General features: G+C 36.3%; 1 protein-coding gene across 4 annotated transcripts in view; it reads left to right on the top strand.

Annotated features, from left to right (window-relative positions):
* The window catches only part of THSD7A (thrombospondin type 1 domain containing 7A), a 204333-nt gene that overhangs the window by 181638 nt on the left and 4167 nt on the right, over window positions 1-18528 (top strand). For 2 of the 4 annotated variants that reach the window (XM_085310555.1, XM_085310554.1), the window contains 8 exons: window positions 2187-2304; window positions 5815-5960; window positions 6603-6777; window positions 8958-9131; window positions 10199-10294; window positions 13640-13722; window positions 14062-14272; window positions 17436-17523. In XM_085310555.1, coding sequence (XP_085166681.1) covers window positions 2187-2304; window positions 5815-5960; window positions 6603-6777; window positions 8958-9131; window positions 10199-10294; window positions 13640-13722; window positions 14062-14272; window positions 17436-17523 — 1091 coding nt within the window. The remainder of the gene's footprint in view (window positions 1-2186; window positions 2305-5814; window positions 5961-6602; window positions 6778-8957; window positions 9132-10198; window positions 10295-13639; window positions 13723-14061; window positions 14273-17435; window positions 17524-18528) is intronic. The other 2 variants (XM_085310556.1, XM_085310558.1) reach the window with 2 other exon arrangements.

Below are 18528 nucleotides of genomic sequence, written 5' to 3'. Positions count from 1 at the left end.
GCAAAATGTTTCCCCAGTCCACTTCAGAAGTACTTCATCGTCTAAGGCTTGCAAAAGGCAGATCAGTGTGGGTAATCTGACCTCCACCTTTCTCCTCTTCACCTTTAGTATTTCTCCTGGACTTTTCCTTCTCTAGCTGCCAAAGTCCAGCCGARAAGCCACCCTTGGGAAAAAAACCAAAAACAACAACAAAAAACCCCCAAAGTCATGTTTATGTAATTACAGGGGATCAATTCAGCAGCCTGTCAAGCCTGTGCTCGTAAAACTTGACCTAAATGCGACTTCGAAGCTTGTTGTTTAGCTTCCCAATTATCCAAATTCCAGATTATCTAAAGGTGTCAAGTGTCCCCTGCATGAAAGAGCATGGTTGTGTGTGCAGCAGAGAAAAGCCCAGAACTTATTCTTGGATGTATGAAACAGAACAGAGGTCTAAAACCCCATTTATCTCAATAAGTGGTACTGCAAATGCAAATTTAAGACTTGGTGAGTCTTCCAGGGTGAGTCATTTCCAGCACTTCTGGTAGTTTATTTATAGAGTACATGTTAATGTTGTTTCTAATTATTGTTCCATGCTTGTATTTAGTAGGGAAGGGAAATAAATAAATAAAAGGGAAGTAGTAGTTTTATTTCCCTTTTAAARTCTTAACTGCTGGTTTTATACCATTAACCTTTGCAGTCATTACAGTTAATAGATTGGAAATGTCTAGTTTGCTTTTGAATTAGAGTTCAGCAAATACCCTTAAGTAGATAAATCCCCCAATGGTTTAAAAAAAAAGCTAAAGATATTTGTGGCCTCCAGGAATTCTGAAACAGCYAGATGGGATCTAGGTCTGCTGTAGAGGGCCAGTGAAGAGGACAATCTTTGGAAGCTGAAGATCTGTTCATATTGCCAGAATTGATTTTCTTTCGTATCTGATATCATATACTCTATAAGGCACCTATGCCTTTAATTCATTTTTAAACTGTACAGGCTGCAGGGATAAATACTGTCATGCAGGTATTTATGCCATCACTTTTGATCATCAYTTACAATCATTTGTAATGGGCAGAATATCTCTTGTCTTCTATAGCTGGATGGGGAAAATCTGGAGCAGGTCGGTTAATGAGACCAGAGAAGAGGCTGCACGGGGTCAGAGCCAAGGGCTGTGAGCACAGCCGCTGCCTCGAAGTGGGGCCACAAAACTCTCCCTTCCCTGCGAGGGTTCCCTAACCTTTTTAGGCTGACTCCCACCCCGAGAAGAGCTCTGTACGCAGAGTGGCATAGGAGAAGCTATTCTTGGGAGAAGGTGCGAGTTTGGCTGTTTTCAAGTCCATGATCCATTCCCTCGTACTCCACAGCTGTTGTAGGAGGGATATTAGAGGATTCTGTTTCTTGCAGAGTTTTTTAAGAAAACACTCACTGTATTTTTTAAAACAAATAATTGCCAATGTTTCTGCATACAGGATGGCAGATAGAATTAACATATGCAATAAAGTTAAAGAYCACATTGGAAAAAATGGAGATATAAGCAAGTGCCTGGGAAAAATAAGAGACCAAACATACACAATTCTTCTATGTACTCTTTTCCTAGCCTCAACTGTTTGCAGCTCTTGCTGCTCTAACCGTGTTAGCCACACATGGTTTCTATATGTTTACTAAMCTTCAAATTTCTCTTCCATTCCCTTGTCCAGTCTTTCTGGAACTCATGTAAGCTCTTATCATCTAGAGCATCAGACTAACTAACTGACTACCCATTGCATGTTCAGCCCCCTCCTTTTGTTAGGAAGTAATACTAGTTTTGGAACAACATGGGTTAGCCCAAGGAACATCCTTGAACTAAAGTTCAGCTGTTACAATAGTTCAGTATTTATGTATTGCTATTTTCAAAATACTGCACTGAACCTTTTAAATTGTTTTGTCCTTTGCGCACTGTATAAAATAAGATTATAGAGTGGAAAGCCTCAATTTTTAGTCTCTGATTTAGAAAACAATTGACAAAAATGAGATATAAATATGTACTTAAAAATCRACATGTGCATTAAGGCAGCCCTGAAATGAGGTTTTAAATGTCCTGATTGTTTCCCCTTTTATTTAGTCATGACTTCATGTTTGTTTAAATCTTTAGTTCTCTCGGATTCCAAATGCATAGGCTGTGCTGGTGACACGACTGGATGTTACATGCTGACCACTGCATATTTTCTTTCAGCTCGGTTTGGAGAAGACGTGGCAGATGAATACATCATGTGTAGTGGAATGCCCTGTAAACTGTCAGCTCTCTGACTGGTCCCCTTGGTCTCAGTGCTCACAGACATGTGGCCTTACAGGTCAGCATATGTTTCTGGCATAATTCGAAGACTGAGCTTTTTTTTATGTAAAAACAATACTATATGTTTTGCAGAACTAGAAAATATGTTTGATTAGCAAGAATGATGGGAATCTAAATCAGCCTTCCTCATGGAAATAATATACCTCAGATTACACTCATTTAAGATCAAGAGAACTTGGCCCAAAATTGTCCCTGACTCTGGGAACAAAGTGAGATACGATTAATGATATATGGAGACCACAGTAGACACAGTTTTATTTCTCAGCAAGRGGTGAGCAATTTCCTCCTAAGTTTAATTAATGGTGAGATTAGAACAACTAAGCTTTTAGAGCTTAGGGTTTTTTAAAGCATAGTTAAACCCACTGACAACTGTAGTCCTCAAACATGGAAGAAGATGCAGAGGAGGAGGTTGCTTTCGCTGCAATCACATTAATTTGATTTTTCCAAAATTTATTTTTAGTCAGTGTCTAAATTTTTAAAATTAAATCTGTATCAGAGCATGTGTATCAAAGGCACACTCTATGGAGCAACTCCTGCTATTTGTTTGTACTGAAATAGCACATTGATTTCTCAGAATAAGGACTTGCAGTGACGATTATACCAAGCAATTAAGATGTAGACTTCTGACAGATAAAGGTAGAAGCCCTTGTATGAACCCTATTTGTTCTACGGTTATATCTGGGATATGTCAGTGTAGATATTTGATGGTTAGCAGTGTATGGAATTGCCAGTCAGCTATTAGGCTTAGAATAAAATGATGTACCCTTCATGGAAGTGCTTGAAACATAAATATAAATAAAGTAAAAATGTCTGCTATATTATGTTCTCTGATTATGCTTTATAATTTTTAAAGGGAGTGATGCTACTGGGTGAGATTGTGTTGTAGGGAGAATTGTTCCTTCTCTGGGAAACAACTTTTCTCCCTGGTGAGAAAAGCATCTAGGCTGCAGAGTGAGCTAAGAGAAGAAATGAAGGAGACAGAGGCCTTGGCAAAAAATTCCACCAGCAATGGGGAGACTGCTTCCAGGGGAAGGCAGGCAGGAAGAAAAACTTCTTTGTGGTGGTAGGAGACAGAGTTTACTGTAACCCTGCTGGCGTACTCTGAAACCACCTGTGGAATCACAAGCTAGCCCTGCACAGAAACAGTGGGCACAGAGGGACAGGTTTATAACTCAATTTTATAAGATTTTGTAAATTTTATAAAACTTAATATTTCTAATCTGCTTTATTTCATTTCTTTAAATTTTCTCTACTTAGTATATTAATTGCATTAGTCTTTATTCCGATGAAACCTAGATTTTTGCTTTTATAAGCATCTCTTGGTATTCCTTGGGCAGTGCATAGATGGAAAGGTCTAGCCCAAAATGCCTGAAAACTCTGTCCATCTCAAGGACTCATCAAAAAGAGATATGATTTTTTTAATGATAACAGTTAATAATTTGGTACTGCAGGGTCTAACAACCTAATCATAGAATCGGTAAGGTTGGGAGGGACCTCTGGAGATCRTCTAGTCCAACCTCCCTGCACAGCAGGGTCACCTACAGCGTGTTAGACAGGGTTGCCTCCAGGAGGGCCTTGAATATCTCCAGCGAAGGAGACTCCACAACCTCTCTGGGCAACCTGTTCCAGGGCTCCATCACTGTCACAGGGAAGAAGTTCCCCCTCACATTCAGTGCTTGACATTGCCTCTCAAAAACTGACTTCTACTTTCAGCACATTCATAATAGTCTATATAGAGTTCCTTCTTACTAAGGGAAATAATGGATGAGACTGGAGCTAATAGCTCCACTGAAGACTTTTAATATGTTGCCAGATTTTCATTTTACCAACTTCTGTTCATGTATGTGGCCAGAACTGTTGACCAGATATTTTTCTGAATAAGAAGTATTGTTCCTGTGCTTTTTTCAAAACTTGAAGATGGGTTATGAGAAATGACAGTGCTTTCAAAGTATTTACTTGTAAAAGTGGGAAAAAAAAACTTTAATAATTTGAAATAGCTTTCAAACTTTCAGTGCTTTTAATGAATTCTAGTAAGTTCACATGCAAGTCTTGAAGTTGCCCTTTTCCTAATAAATAGGCAATTGGGATAACTGATTAATAGGTTTAATTGTTATTTTATGATAAATAATAACAACCTAATAAACTTAGAGACCTCAAAGCTACACTGCTGTCTTGCACCCATGCAAATGACTCTGAAGTTTAAGAAAAATTTTGTATATAAGAATTTTGCTCCATGTAGCTCTTTGCTGGGTTCTGTTTCCAGTACTTTTCAAGAAAATCTTCTTTTCTCCTGTGACATCTCAATTGAAGCAGCTCTGAAGCCAAGACTGATGAGGCTATGCTTGTTTCCAACTAACTGCAATGGATATGGATGTCTAGGAGGTTGATATAGTTCTTATACTGCATTGTAGCTTATGCAGCTTGCTCTCAGCAAAAGATTTGTGTTTATGATCATTAAAGTATTCAGTTCCAAATGCATCACATTGAAATGTGCAATTAGACATGAATTGGTTTGGCCAGCTATCACCAGGTGTTCAGTAGGTAAGTCTGTGTAATGCTTTACAGTTTGTTGTAAGTCTCAATTTACAAATTTTAATATATAAATTTTGTTTCAGACTTCATGCGTATACTTATTCATCTATAGATTAAAATATCACAGCTATTTTGTTTTTACAGAAACCCTTCCAAGATGCCAAGTCTAGAGCAGCTGTTTAACTGCTACGTCTGTCACACAAAAAAATTTCTTTTGGTTATCGTATGACTTCTTAATGAAGCACAATGGTCTAATGTCTAGTTTAAGATGAAAGAAGCAGGAGACATCAAAAGGCTAAAAACATTTTCCTCTTTCAGTTTATAGAWGTATTAGAGTCTGTATCTCAGTGATGCTGGATAGTGTGCTACTTTTGGTTGAACAGAATCAATGTTGGATAAACCTATTGTATTTTAATTTTATTTGGGCCTGAATACAGTATCCTCCATCTCCTGYCTTTAACGTTATCTGGACAAACAGAGAGGGAAAGTTGCAAGCTGCTCCTGTTGTTGCTGCTGGAATCAGAGAAATCTGGAATCAGATATTAACTCAGGGAAAACCAAAACATGTTGTGCTCTTCTAGCATCAAACTCCAGATGAACCAAGAGTCAAAATCTCCATATGAGGTCACAAATATATCAGCTCAGCAGGACTGTCTCATTCAGGAGTATTTTGTTCCATGCTTCTGAACTAGGAAATTACTGTWTATGTTTTTTGTTACAGGAGCAATCTGAAATCCTAATTAGACATCCTCCTGCACTTCTTGCAGTACAAACAAATGATAGATTGTGAAGTTTCTGACTCAGAAAATGTAGAATCCATGTAACAGATGAGCCAGCAGATCTGCTTTATCATCCAGTTTGTCAATGTGAAATTATATTATTCAAACACAAAGCTTTTCACCAAAATAGAACCATCTTGAGGAATAAATCAGTCTCTCTGCTTTGTTTTTACTTATACTGCTATCTCTCGTTACAGGAAAAATGATCAGAAGAAGAACCATAAATCAGCCRTTTCAGGGGGATGGGAGGCCTTGTCCTTCTCAGATGGAGCAGTTCAAACCCTGTCCAGTAAAACCTTGCTATCGATGGCAGTATGGCCAGTGGTCTGAATGCAAAGTAGAGGTAAAAGCCTTAGAGGACTTTGAAGTTACTATGTTTGCGTATCTAGGCATATCTGTGATATACTTGGATACCTGCTGCACAACAGTGTAGCTAATTTGCTTCCATATCTCTCATGCAAAAGCTGAATAAATATTTGTTCTTAGAGTTCATACTTGTCAGTATGATGTGACAGTGTCCTAGAGATAGGAAAGAATAAAGGTATGCCTTGGTATCTGTACATTACCTGTGCTAATAAATTGAAATCCCACAGTGAAAGAGTCTCTGTGGAATAGGTCCTTCTGCTGAAAAAAGACAGCCTCATCCTAGAAGAGATCTTCACTTCAGATACTGCCATGGTTGCAATTTAAAGGCATAAGTCTAACTCCATACTTTAAGAAACAGCAGTAGCAGCAAGCATAATGTATTTTTATCTCAGAAGTAGGGTGTAATGCCATTTTTTCCTTTCTGCTGCAATGAATAAGTAGATAACGTTGTTGTGTCTCYTATTAATTTTTGCCTAAATCAGATTTAGTTTTTCAAGCCACTAACACACACTGCATAAGTCCATTTCATTATTCAATGCCTAAGAAAGCACTGAAGATGTAGTCAAAAAAGCCTGACATTTTCTTCTGTCCAGCATTCATGCATCTCTTCCTTCCCCAGGATGCTCAGTGTGGAGAGGGGACACGAGTGAGGAACATTTCCTGCGTGGTTTTTGACGGATCCGTTGAAGATGTTGGCAAAGTAGTAGATGAAGAATTCTGTGGTGAAGTAGAGCCAGTTATAGACGGTAATAAGAAGATGGTACTTGAGGAAACATGCACTGTCCCTTGTCCAGGTAAAAAAGCTATTCAAATAAATATTGTTGCATTTCAACATTGTGTGGGTATCGTTACCATTATCAGTGCCTAAGATAAGCAACACTCACCGAACATGCATTATTGGGCTAGTCTGTCAAATGACCAACAGAGTTGCTTTCCAGTAGCAGCTTCATAACAGTAAATCAATTTGAAAAAAATACATGTTTTGAAATTATACAGATTATACCTAATAAGAATGTATTTTTTCCTCAAAATATTTCAAAATAAAACTTGTATTCTGCTTGCTAAAYATTTGTTTTAAGCTTAGACCACATAGCAGCTTTATTGCTAATGTTAACAAGGCCTAAGCGCTTGATGCCTTCTACAGGGAGCTAAGGAAACCAAGCTAAGGAGCCTTATTGTTTGGTGAAAAGGGCTATTATAAATGAAACTCAGACCTTGATTTCTGAGAAAATGTGTGTGTTTCTAGCTCCTTAACTCTCTAGATATGACATGCACTTATCATTGCCCTTGTAGACCAAATCCAAGGGAGCTGTTGTAGACGATCAGTTCCGTGATCCCAATACTAAGAAGGATTACAAGCACTAACAGCTGCTTAATTTTCAGTAAATCCCCTCTAGTTCATTTTAAACACTTACTTGTAGAATTCCATGTCTATTGCTGCTGTTCAGTAGAGTCATTACTGATATATTTTCAGAGGTAGTGATTAACTCCTTCAGTTCTTAATGCCACTATCATTCCATATCAACACCGTGTTTTATTCTTTTGGAACTGTCTTCCTTCTCAGAAATATTTTTTCAATTCATTTCAGATTGAACTGAAGGTAAAGGTGCCTCAGCAAATAAAAAATAATCGAAAACAGAGAGGCTTTCATTACTGCTTTTTGTTTAGAAGTGTCATAGGAACTTTAATTTAGATTACACACAGCTGTGGCATTTCAGTATTTCCATTGCACGCTCTTCATGTATTTCTTCTTAYTAAATGAAAATTAGAAGAATAACATAGCTAATAATTATGTTTTCTTGTTAGTCAAATATTAAATATATAGCTTCTTATTGCTTGATTTTACCATTTTGCTGAACAGCAACCTGTGCTTGAACAATCTCACATTTAGCCAGCAAGGATAACTACCCTGTGGGGATGTGCTAATGATACACTCCAGCTAATGTTTCCAAAAATCACTACTTGCTTTCCCATTAGATATACATCAATTCTTCAATTATTCATTTCTTCACATGCTTTCCTAATGTTGGCAAATAGAATTCCTTCATTAATCAGGCATCTGGTCAACACAGTACTGATTATATCTGTCATTAGTATAATGCAAGGTAACATGAATTTTTAATAGTTCTTTCACTGAAATAATGAGAACTAAGAGGTTTATTTATGAGTCTGTACGCGGTCTAGTCCCATTTTATACAGCAGTTTTAACAAAATGGTATCTTTGTGTTGTGCCTCAGATCTTTAAATGTTCTTTAGCCAGTCATGCCAATTAATGTCATTAGTATAATTTTTATTTTTTTGTTTTACACTTCAGAGTCTACAGATTCCTATTATCCTAATACACAGTACCCAGAGTAGACATTTTAATCATCTTTCCATTTCCCTTTCTTACAAAGAATGTTACAACAGTAGCTTCTTTTAAATATACTCTTCTAGTAGATTWAAAAAAAAAAATACTCTCTATTTAAAGAACTTCTTCATGAGGATAAGCAACAATTAATCTTCTTTTTAAAGAGAGGTATTTTTTTTATCTTCCTAAGATCAAAGAATCATCATCAAGATCATAAGTAAAATTAAACTAAGGCATATAAACCCCTACTATTTACAAAAAAMCAAATGTAAAGTGTAGTGTTGCTCAGAAATTCAAAATGAGAGTAATCACATGGGAATGCTACAGGATGCTACACAGCTTTAGAACAAACAGGCTTCTGGATCATCCTTTCTTAAATATTTTATGCTCGACATATGTATATATTGTATATGTAATATGCATATATTCAGATAGGTTTAAAGATATTATCTTCTGTTAAAAGTAAATCAAGTTTAAAATGAGAAATGAAAGGAACTAAAGAATGAAAATTAAGAAATAGGATTTGGACATTTTTTTCCAGGACACTGTCATGCAGAAACTGTCATGCACTGTCATGCACTTCATATATGGTGATCTGTCTACTATAAAATTATTACTTGACAGGGGACTGTTACTTGAAAGAGTGGTCAGAATGGAGCCTTTGCCAGTTAACCTGTGTTAATGGTGAGGACCTCGGCTTTGGAGGGATACAAGTCCGATCTCGGGCAGTGATCGTTCAAGAATTAGAGAATCAGCACCTCTGTCCGGAACAGGCTTTGGAAACACGACCGTGCAATGGTAAGCACCAAAATACAAAATTCTTGTTAAGAGTGATTAAAAAAAAAAAAAAAAAACACAGAACAAAATTAATATTGTTTTATTCCTGCTCAGAATATTGAAATTGGAGAGAAAAAGGTTTCATAGGCATACAAATGCTTTTAATTTTTTTTTTTGAAACAGAATTATGAAACAGAAAAACTTTGAAAATGTTACAAAATGTTAACCATTGTATTTTTTGGCTTTAGTTGAAATTATTTGAGAATTGCTGATCTTTTTTTAATAATGAAATTCCATTTTATGATTTGGGAAAAAATAGTTGYCTTATCTCCATATAACTTCTTAATTAAAAAAAATATATATATCCTTCAAGTCTAGATACGTAACCAAATTTGAATTTCCTTCTTCCCTTTGAATTGCTATTAATCACATGACAACATTGAAAAGCCCCCATCATACTTACTACTGAACAGAGCATTTAGGAAAAGGCATTTCTGATCCACACATTTTTTGTCTATTCTAATTGTGCCAGACATGGGGAAAAAGAAATGAATATTTACAAATGAGGGAACTACGGGTCAGAAAGATTGCCTGATTATCCCAGTGAGTGGCACGCAGCAGAGCTGAGATGTGAATCCAGGTCAGGCCAAGTGCTTAAAACACCCAACCACTCCTTCATGCGCTCAAGCAGTGACCAGAGGCCAGGGCTGCCATGGAAGAAACCTAACTCTTAGATGACTCTTGCACAACAGATGGGCCACAACCGTTACAAGGCTATCAGACATCTGTTTTTCCTGTTTTCTGCACTGGGCTTACCCCATGTGCAGTGTGTGCAGAAGGTGCTAATTAGTGTCCGGGAGATAYATAATCTATTTGGTGTATCTGGTAAGCACAGGAGACCTTGCAGGGCCTGCATGTGTGCAGTACACCGACTTCAGTTTCTGGGTGAAGGAAGGGGCCCATTTAGCCGTAAAAGATGTTTCATTTTTCTGAACCAGAATTACTGCTACTACTGGTGAGTGTGGTTGACAGTGGTAGCCTATAGTCTTGTCACCGAATCGCTTGAACAGTCGATACTCTCTGTGCAGATGGCCAGTGTTATGAGTACAAGTGGATGGCTAGCCCGTGGAAGGGGTCTTCTCGAACGGTGTGGTGCCAAAGGTCAGATGGCTTAAATGTCACAGGTAACTACTCYTTCTATATACACACAGAAGCTTATCGTGTTATTGCATATGAAAGGCTTCAGTTCTTTTCCAGAATTATTCAGAATTATGTAATGATAAAAGTAAACAAAAGAATATTATCTTCTATATTGAACTTGGAAWGTTTTGCATTGTGTATTTTTTCTATAGTCATGCATATTCTTCTAGATTTAGAATTTCAGATTTCAAGCCCTACAACAAAATTTTTAATGTATTAGGGTGTGTATGTTTTCTGTGTGTTTTTCAATACCTACACAGAGCCAGAGAGATGTAATGGTTGATAATATCAYGCGTATATCAAATACTTCCATGAAAGTACAAAATATCAGATTTTAATAAATATATTAWTGTAGAAGTATTCATTTAAGTCAATGTGATAAACCTCTACCAAAATACTTGAGTAGTCCAAGGCATTCAGTTTTTGGATGTAGTTATTTYTGGTGCAAATCGAAGTACAAACCAGCATGAATTAAGAATGAACTGAGGTCTCTGAATTGAAGAAAATCTTCATATGTATCTTATTATTATATGAATTTGTTTATCAGAATCGAGGATTCGTTAGGGCTGAGATTTTTACATTCATTGTTTAAATAATTTTCATATCTGCCCCCATGAGAGTACAACAATCCCAAAGATCATAAGCACGTCCCTAATGCCAGTCACTGTCAGGTCAGTCGCAGGAGTGGGGCTCTAATTCACGGCCTGCTAGTACAATACTTCTTAACTGCTATCTATTGAGATARTATTATTTTTGCATGGTTTTGAAATAATATCTGGCAGGCCAAAGTCTCTTTTGTGTCCTCTTGTGCTATAAGAAATATTAAAATCCATTATCGTCATACCAAATGCAACAGGGCAATATCTATGCGCTTTGATTGCTTTCTGCTTAGCTCAGATGCTTGTGTGTGGTAAGTAGAACTAGAAATAAGAATCCTCTTTGATAATAATATATCATCTATTAAGGGTTTTATAGGCCTTCAAAATAAATAGCATTTTGGACATTATGGCTCTGAAATGTTAAAAAGTAGAATTCATTCTTAAGTTACAATCAGTCACATATAAATAATAGTTTGTGTGGTATGACTGAATACAGCTATGTGAAAAATTCCCAGAAAGAGAATTGTACAACTTTGTATTGCTAAYAGCTTTTTCATAATATGCTTCTATATATCTACATGGATGCAAGGAATTGCTTCTTGTATATGATAAGTTCCATTATTTTGGCACTATTAAAGCCTCATAATTATTTTCTGATTTTAAGATTTGTTTACTCTTCCAAATGGATTTAATATGAGTGATAATCTAGCCTTTATAAGACATAGAGGTAAATGAAACATAGGGGAAAAAGGCATATTAATGGAAACTGACTGTTTTAGATAAGGAGGAGCAGCAGATATAGTGTATTTAGAATATCAGAGAAATATTTGATGCAAAGCCCTTTGCATTAATATTGATGAGGCTGGAAAAGATGAGAATTACAAAGCAAATAACAAACTATCAGAAAGCAAGATGGTAGCAAGTAAAAGCTGAGAAGAGAATGTTTAGGTACGGGGTAAATTACTTGCTCACTCTGAGGACTTAGTTTATTAATTTAATTAAATGACCTTATCACAAAAAGTATAGGCATATAGTTAATAATTTGTTAAGAGATGATTTGAGAACTTCAGTACCTTTCTGATTTGAAATGTAAACTCCAGAGAATATAATTGTCAGTCGCCATCCAGAGTGAAACTGAATTTTTAATATGTTCCTGATTGTTTTCAAAGAAAGCATTAAATACAATGTTCTATTAAAAATTCTCTACGTGAAGTATACAATAGTGAACTAGATTTCAAACTCAATGTCAAGTTTTTTTTTTAAGTTTTGCTTATAAATGACAATATTTAAGAACTACTGATAGATACACACATATGATTGATTTAAATGGAAATTTGACCTAGAATCAAACCATGTCTTAGATAATCATGTTTCTTTGCTGCCTTATTACTGCATGTCTGGCTCCAAAGTAGTATATTTTTATTTAGACATGATCAAAGTTTTATTACAAGTGCTGTTGGTATTTTAAGGACTTTAGGTTTTCTTTTCTTTTCTTTTCTTTTCCTTTTTTTTTTTTTTTTTTTTTTTTTTTTCATAGTATTATTGTGCTGAATAGCTGTTTTTTACTTGAAGGTGTTGTTTCCCATGGGCGATGAAGCAGCTCTTTCCTTCTGCAGCTCGCTGGATGACTGATATTTTATTACATAGATGCTCACAGGCATGTGATTTGTATGCTAGGATGAACAATTTTACTTTATGGGGGGTGGGAAATACTTATGGCAACCAGCAGGGTTTTCTTTGTTCTTCATCAGCCATCCTGTTAACACTTCGATCTAGCATAATAGCCAGAATAACTGCATCTAACTGCATCTGCTATGGTTGTGACCAACATCAGCTATCAGGATTTCATCATCATATCACACCAGCATAAGAGTGAAATTAATCTGAGAGATGCAAGACAAGCTGGCCTATAGCAGCATAAATCTTAAACTATATGATGCATATTTCTCTTCTGTAAGAAGGAAACTCAGATATATTCACATTGATTCTAAATTTATTTTAAAGTCATTCTGGCTGAAATGATAGTGAAAACCTGATTGTGTGCGTTGGTCCATAACAATAACTCTGCGCTGTACATAAAACTGTAGCAATGAGAACAAGAATTGTATAAAAAGGAAAAGGACTGAAAATGACTGTTCTGATATCACAGCATTCAGTGTACATTTTCCTGAGAATACTTCTTTCTTTCTGAAAGATCTTTCTTATACTAGCAAGAAGTGTGGCTTCATAAAAGGTAAAAATGGACAAAAATGAACAAAAGTGCCTACAGCAGGAGAAAACAAGTACCAGTTCATAAACTGAATGATTAGAGTATCTTCAGTTTAACAGGCAAAGATGTAGGGCAAAAATATGCTTTTCTTTGAGGCCACAGTTTTGACATGTGAGTCACAAGGAGGGTCCTAGAAAATCTAAACCTATTCCCTCCAGCGCCACCAAACATTTGAACTGCGTCTTGAGCAAACCACAGGAGAAATAAATAGAAAAATGAAAGGTTCACTTGCCAAATATTAGTTTGCTAAATTGCACATCAATATACATACTATATCCTTACTGTGCCTATGAGAAAATACCTAAGACCCTTTTTCATTCATTTTGGAATGAGAGTAGCACTCTGAAGATCAAATCAGCAATAAAATGGTAATCTGTGACATACAGTAGTAAGTAATGACATCAGTAATTTCATCATTAGTGAGGTATTACCATGTCAAAATATAATTTTCTGTCCTGCAGGGGGCTGTTTAGTGATGCGCCAACCAGATGCTGACAGGTCATGTAATCCACCGTGCAGTCAACCCCACGCTTACTGTAGTGAGGTATGTGCTACTGTGTTGGAGCAGAAAACACCCCCAGGAGTTCCTCTCACGCATCTATTTACGTTACAAATGTTGCACCAACAATAGTATTCTTAGAAATTTTACTAGTCATTACTTTGTTAAAATTAACTTCAGACCATTTTGTGCCTTTCCATGAAATGTTGAAATATCAGTATTGATTCAGTAAGATCCTGCATAAAAATATACAAAGAGGTGTATTCTCCAGGCTAGCACTCATTAAAACAGTCTTCTCTTCCAGTCATCCATGTTGTTATGATTTATAGCTCATAGAAAACTGTGTTTTTCTGCTACGCAGTGTCAAACACTTGTTCCCTACAGACTAGGACCTGCAGTTGCGAAGATGGATACACTGAAGTCATGTCCTCCAATGGCACACTTGAGCAGTGCACACTCATCCCAGTGGTAGTGATCCCCACCATGGAGGACAAAAAGGGAGATGTGAAAACCAGTCGAGCTGTGAACCCCACCCAGCCCTCCAGTAACCAGTCAGGACGTGGAAGGACCTGGTTTCTGCAGCCTTTTGGGCCAGGTGAAGTCATACAATGAGCAGGCAGTTTTAAAGCTAAGTACTGCTGCAGGGGCTGGCATTTACATTTTTGTGATGCCAAGGAAAAAAGGCAAAATCTTTAAGGGTTCATTTAAGAAGACAGTCGTCTGCCCTGATTAAAACAAAGAAAAAGGCAAAAGTAAATACCTACCCTTCTCTGCTACTCCATCAGTATATTTAATGAAATCTTGTAWTAAAGAAGATTTCCTTTTATTCACTGCTTTTTGTTAAAATTCACATAATCTATTTGGAATGTGACCTTAGAAGGGAGTTGAMTGCAAAGGTGCAAGCCAGGATATTACATTATGCTATCTCAATAATATAGCYGAAGAGTAAAAGGGTAGCACTGAAATCTGTAAGGGATTTGAAATTGTGGTATAAAGTGCAAGGAAACAATTGATGGAGGTACACTAATGCTTTTCTGCCATACCCATGTTTAAACTAATTCATGTTAGACAAAGCTAACCATAATTGTGATATTTAGCATAGGCATGCTCTAAGTCACTATAGGCAGCTTTTGCACTTATGACTGACCAAGTTYTTTAGAGCTGAGCAAGTACTTTTGTGCAGGAGTGGTAAGACATATAGCACAAGACAGTTACCTCATTAAAAAGAACTGATAAAGTCCATCATGTAATCAGATTTCAATAAATATTTCCTGATTCTATTAAGCATTGACATAAATATAACTACATTTCAGTAACAAAATAATTTCACAGAAAGAGATAGGATGTTTTCACAAAAAAGTTAATAGTGTCAAGAGATTAATAGTATCAATTGGTTTTCTTCTTACAGATCTTCTAAATCACATTGAGCTGAATATTCTAACAAATATTAGAGATCATTTTAAGTGTCTTACAGTTTTCATATCTTTCTAAAGCTTTTATGAATGTTTTAAATCTAAAAATGGAAAATATTATCTTCCCATGATTAATCCTGAAAATRCTGCAAAGCTGAGAACTACAGAAATACTTTTTAATAAGCAAATAAATCATGTTCAGGTTAGAAATACTTATGTAAGATCCCATTAGCTCTAGATAGTATTTGCTGTTACTTGTACTGTCATACAATATATGAATCCTGCAATGAAATGATCTTTCCTCCAATTAGTTAATATTCATCCACAATAAAGAAGAAAATTAAGCTGTTCCACTTTTCCTTTCTTATAAAAATAGCATCTTAACAAATATGTTATTGTTTAGTTTTATCTCCACCAAAAAATACTAGAGGTCAGATTGTAGCAGTGACAGTACCAACAAAAAGCAAATATCAGGTAGTTGCCATCAAGTAAGTATTCAGAAATGTGGATGTTCATGTCACCTAAGACAGCTGTGTTCCTTTTTTTTTTTTTTTTTTTTAAAGGGGGGGGACACAATTGAGAGGTTTTATAAAACTTTACCCATTTTTCAGTAATTCCTAATTTTATTTAGGAAGGAAACATAACTCAGCACAATAAAAACAATGGTGTTTTGTAGAACTAATACTCTTTCCAGTGCATGTGTGAACAAATGTGGAAGCAAGCAAACATTTTGCACTTCARATGAGATGAAGGACTGATTGTTTCCATTCCAGGACTGGGTAACCATTGGAAAGATTCTCCTTTACTCTATCATGGTTATTGCATTCCTCAGAGTTTCTAAGTTTAAAATAACTCTTTCTCCACATTAAATAATAATGCAGTTCTGGAAAGGAAGGTATTTAAACCAGGTGAGACACMTAGAAGAGCTGCATTTGAGAGGCCTATTCACTTGTATATTTAGAAAAATAAGCTATCCAGAGRGTATTCAGAGTACCTGAATTCAGTGCCTGAAAATGGGTAGTATGATTTAATATAGTTTTCTACTTTGACAAAAAAAAAGTGGAAACAAGCCAAAGAGAAAAGACAATAATGTGTTTARCAGTAATGAAGTCTGATTTACCATCAAATTGGCTGCTTCTATCCATCCTTAGTGGATCAGTTATTTCAATGCTACAAGTGATAATGTTTCATTAGGTGAATTGATGTAATGGAGCTAAAATGTTTTTATATTAATTAACCTTGAGCAAGTTGTCACTGTGACTGCAAGACTTTGGATTGTTGGAGAACAGAAAGCCTGAACTTAACTGTGCAGTGTTAGAGAAGGCTACGGTGAATTTGAACAAAATGAGTCCAACTATTTTGCATTATTATCGAGTTGTAGAAACATCAGCTGCACTGATAATGCATTTTTGTTTCTATATATCTTTTGGGAAGCAAGAAGTATTTGGTCAGAAGTGCAAAAATTTAGCTGTGTTTTCTTAGCATAGTATTGAAAGTAACATGACATTTTGTAAGAGACTAAGAAATGACTTCACGAAATAATAATTTAGTCCCTTGTAAATGAAATATTCAGGTTTTTTGTTAAGTATTCAATGACAGGGAGTGTAAAAAAGCTAATAAGCCTCTTGAAAAATAATGTTTTCAATTATCAGTTTAGAAATGTTAAAATAAGTCCAATAAAAATAGCTTGAGTCAAATAACATGTGAGGGTCTCAGGTTATGAAATGCTTATTTGGGGGTTCAGAGCAAAACCCCAGAGAAAGTCACAGCAGCTCTTCCTTCATTTTTCCTCGGATTAGCAAGTACGTCTAGGATCAAGGCAAATGGGAAAATAGAATGTGGACCTCAGACTGCAGGAATGCTGTGCCCCAAAATAAGGAAACGAGGAAAATCAGATACTAAAAGTATCTAAACAGAGAAGTAAAGAGCAGCAGAAGTGGAAAGGAGAGGCAGATCGATTCGCCCGAGCGAAAACCGAGACACTGCTGCGTTCCGTGGGGAGCTGTGGTCCCGCCGTGCTGCCTCTGCCCCGTGGCGCTCTGCTGCTTTGGGATTGTCGGGACTTCCGTGGGGAGCAGGGCACGCGCACAGAGAAAATAAAACCCGAATGAGTGCGRTTCCTCTCACAGCAGGGCTCCTTGGGAGAACTCACTGCTCAGGAAGCCTGGAGAGCGTGTAAAGCACGAGCTACTGCGCAGTTATTTAGGAGTATCTTCTCCCATTAAGCTGTAATGGTGCTGGTGAAGGCATTTATTTGGGATTTTTAAAGTCTTTTTATGCTATTTTAGAACTAATAATTCAACCAAACTAACTCAAACACTACTGACTAACATTCATTCCTTTTAGATGGGAGGCTGAAGACCTGGGTTTATGGTGTAGCTGCTGGTGCATTTGTTTTACTCATCTTTATTGTTTCTATGATCTATCTAGCCTGGTGAGTTCTTTAATTATTTACAAACAAGCAGGCACACACAGACTGTAATGCAAGCATTTACATACGCAGCAATAGAAACTGCAGGCAGTTCTTCAATGTTTAAATTTCCACATCCTGTTGCCAAAGCTCAGGTTAGTGGCTGAAAAAAGATTCTTAAAGATATGGGCTATCTTAGAGCATCGATTATTTTTGCTCAATTTATGTCTATTAATGACTGCATCTCACGATAATTTCATCACAGCCGTATCACAATGCAGAGAGGAAGGGAAAGAGTGAAATTTAGTGGCTAGGCAAGTCAGACATGATATTTGAAGGAATACAGAAGAGATACAGAAAGAAGAAAAGGCTGGAAATTTCTCATGTTTTTCATACAAGAAATACTGTTTTGTTGAAAATCATCTTGCATTAGAAAGCAATGGTGTTTTTGCAAGAACACATCACTTTTGATGATGTTTTTACTCAAGTTTTTCAAGTCCTATTTGGAATTTCTGATGCAAATGAYGGGACAGATCATACATACCCCAAACAAGGATCCTTAATCATCAGGTTATACTACCTTCATAGACATTGGGGCAGGGAGCCGTGGGGGAGTTAGTAAACTTTCCCCACAATCTCAATTCTATTYAAGTAAGGAACAAAATCTTTTATTTTTTTGAGGGAAAGAAAACYTAATAGCCTGACAACGCCATAAATTCTTTGGACTGGAATCTGTGGCCAATGCACGCCCCTGAAACGACTGTTCTGGAAACAAAGGTTTAGGTTTTGACAACCTAAGTGACACATATGAGAGAAACCTGTTGAACAAGGGTGAGGATACATAGACTTATTTAAATGCTGATTTTATACTCTAAAAGAAGACAAGTACTACTGAAGAGTATATATTCTATCTAAAGATTAAAAAAAGTGCAAATAGACTTTTTTCTTTGGTAGTTTTTTTAAAATTATGTGAAATGGATTGGAAATACTGCTGGAGTAATGTAATCCCCAACCTGTTTACAGTCCATT

Source organism: Rhea americana, unplaced genomic scaffold, assembly GCF_003343005.1.
Source record: "Rhea americana isolate MKP2758 unplaced genomic scaffold, rheAme1 scaffold_32, whole genome shotgun sequence".
NCBI lineage: Eukaryota > Metazoa > Chordata > Aves > Rheiformes > Rheidae > Rhea > Rhea americana.
The sequence above is the reverse complement of the archived record's forward strand: the minus strand, read 5'-3'. Positions and strand labels throughout refer to the sequence as shown.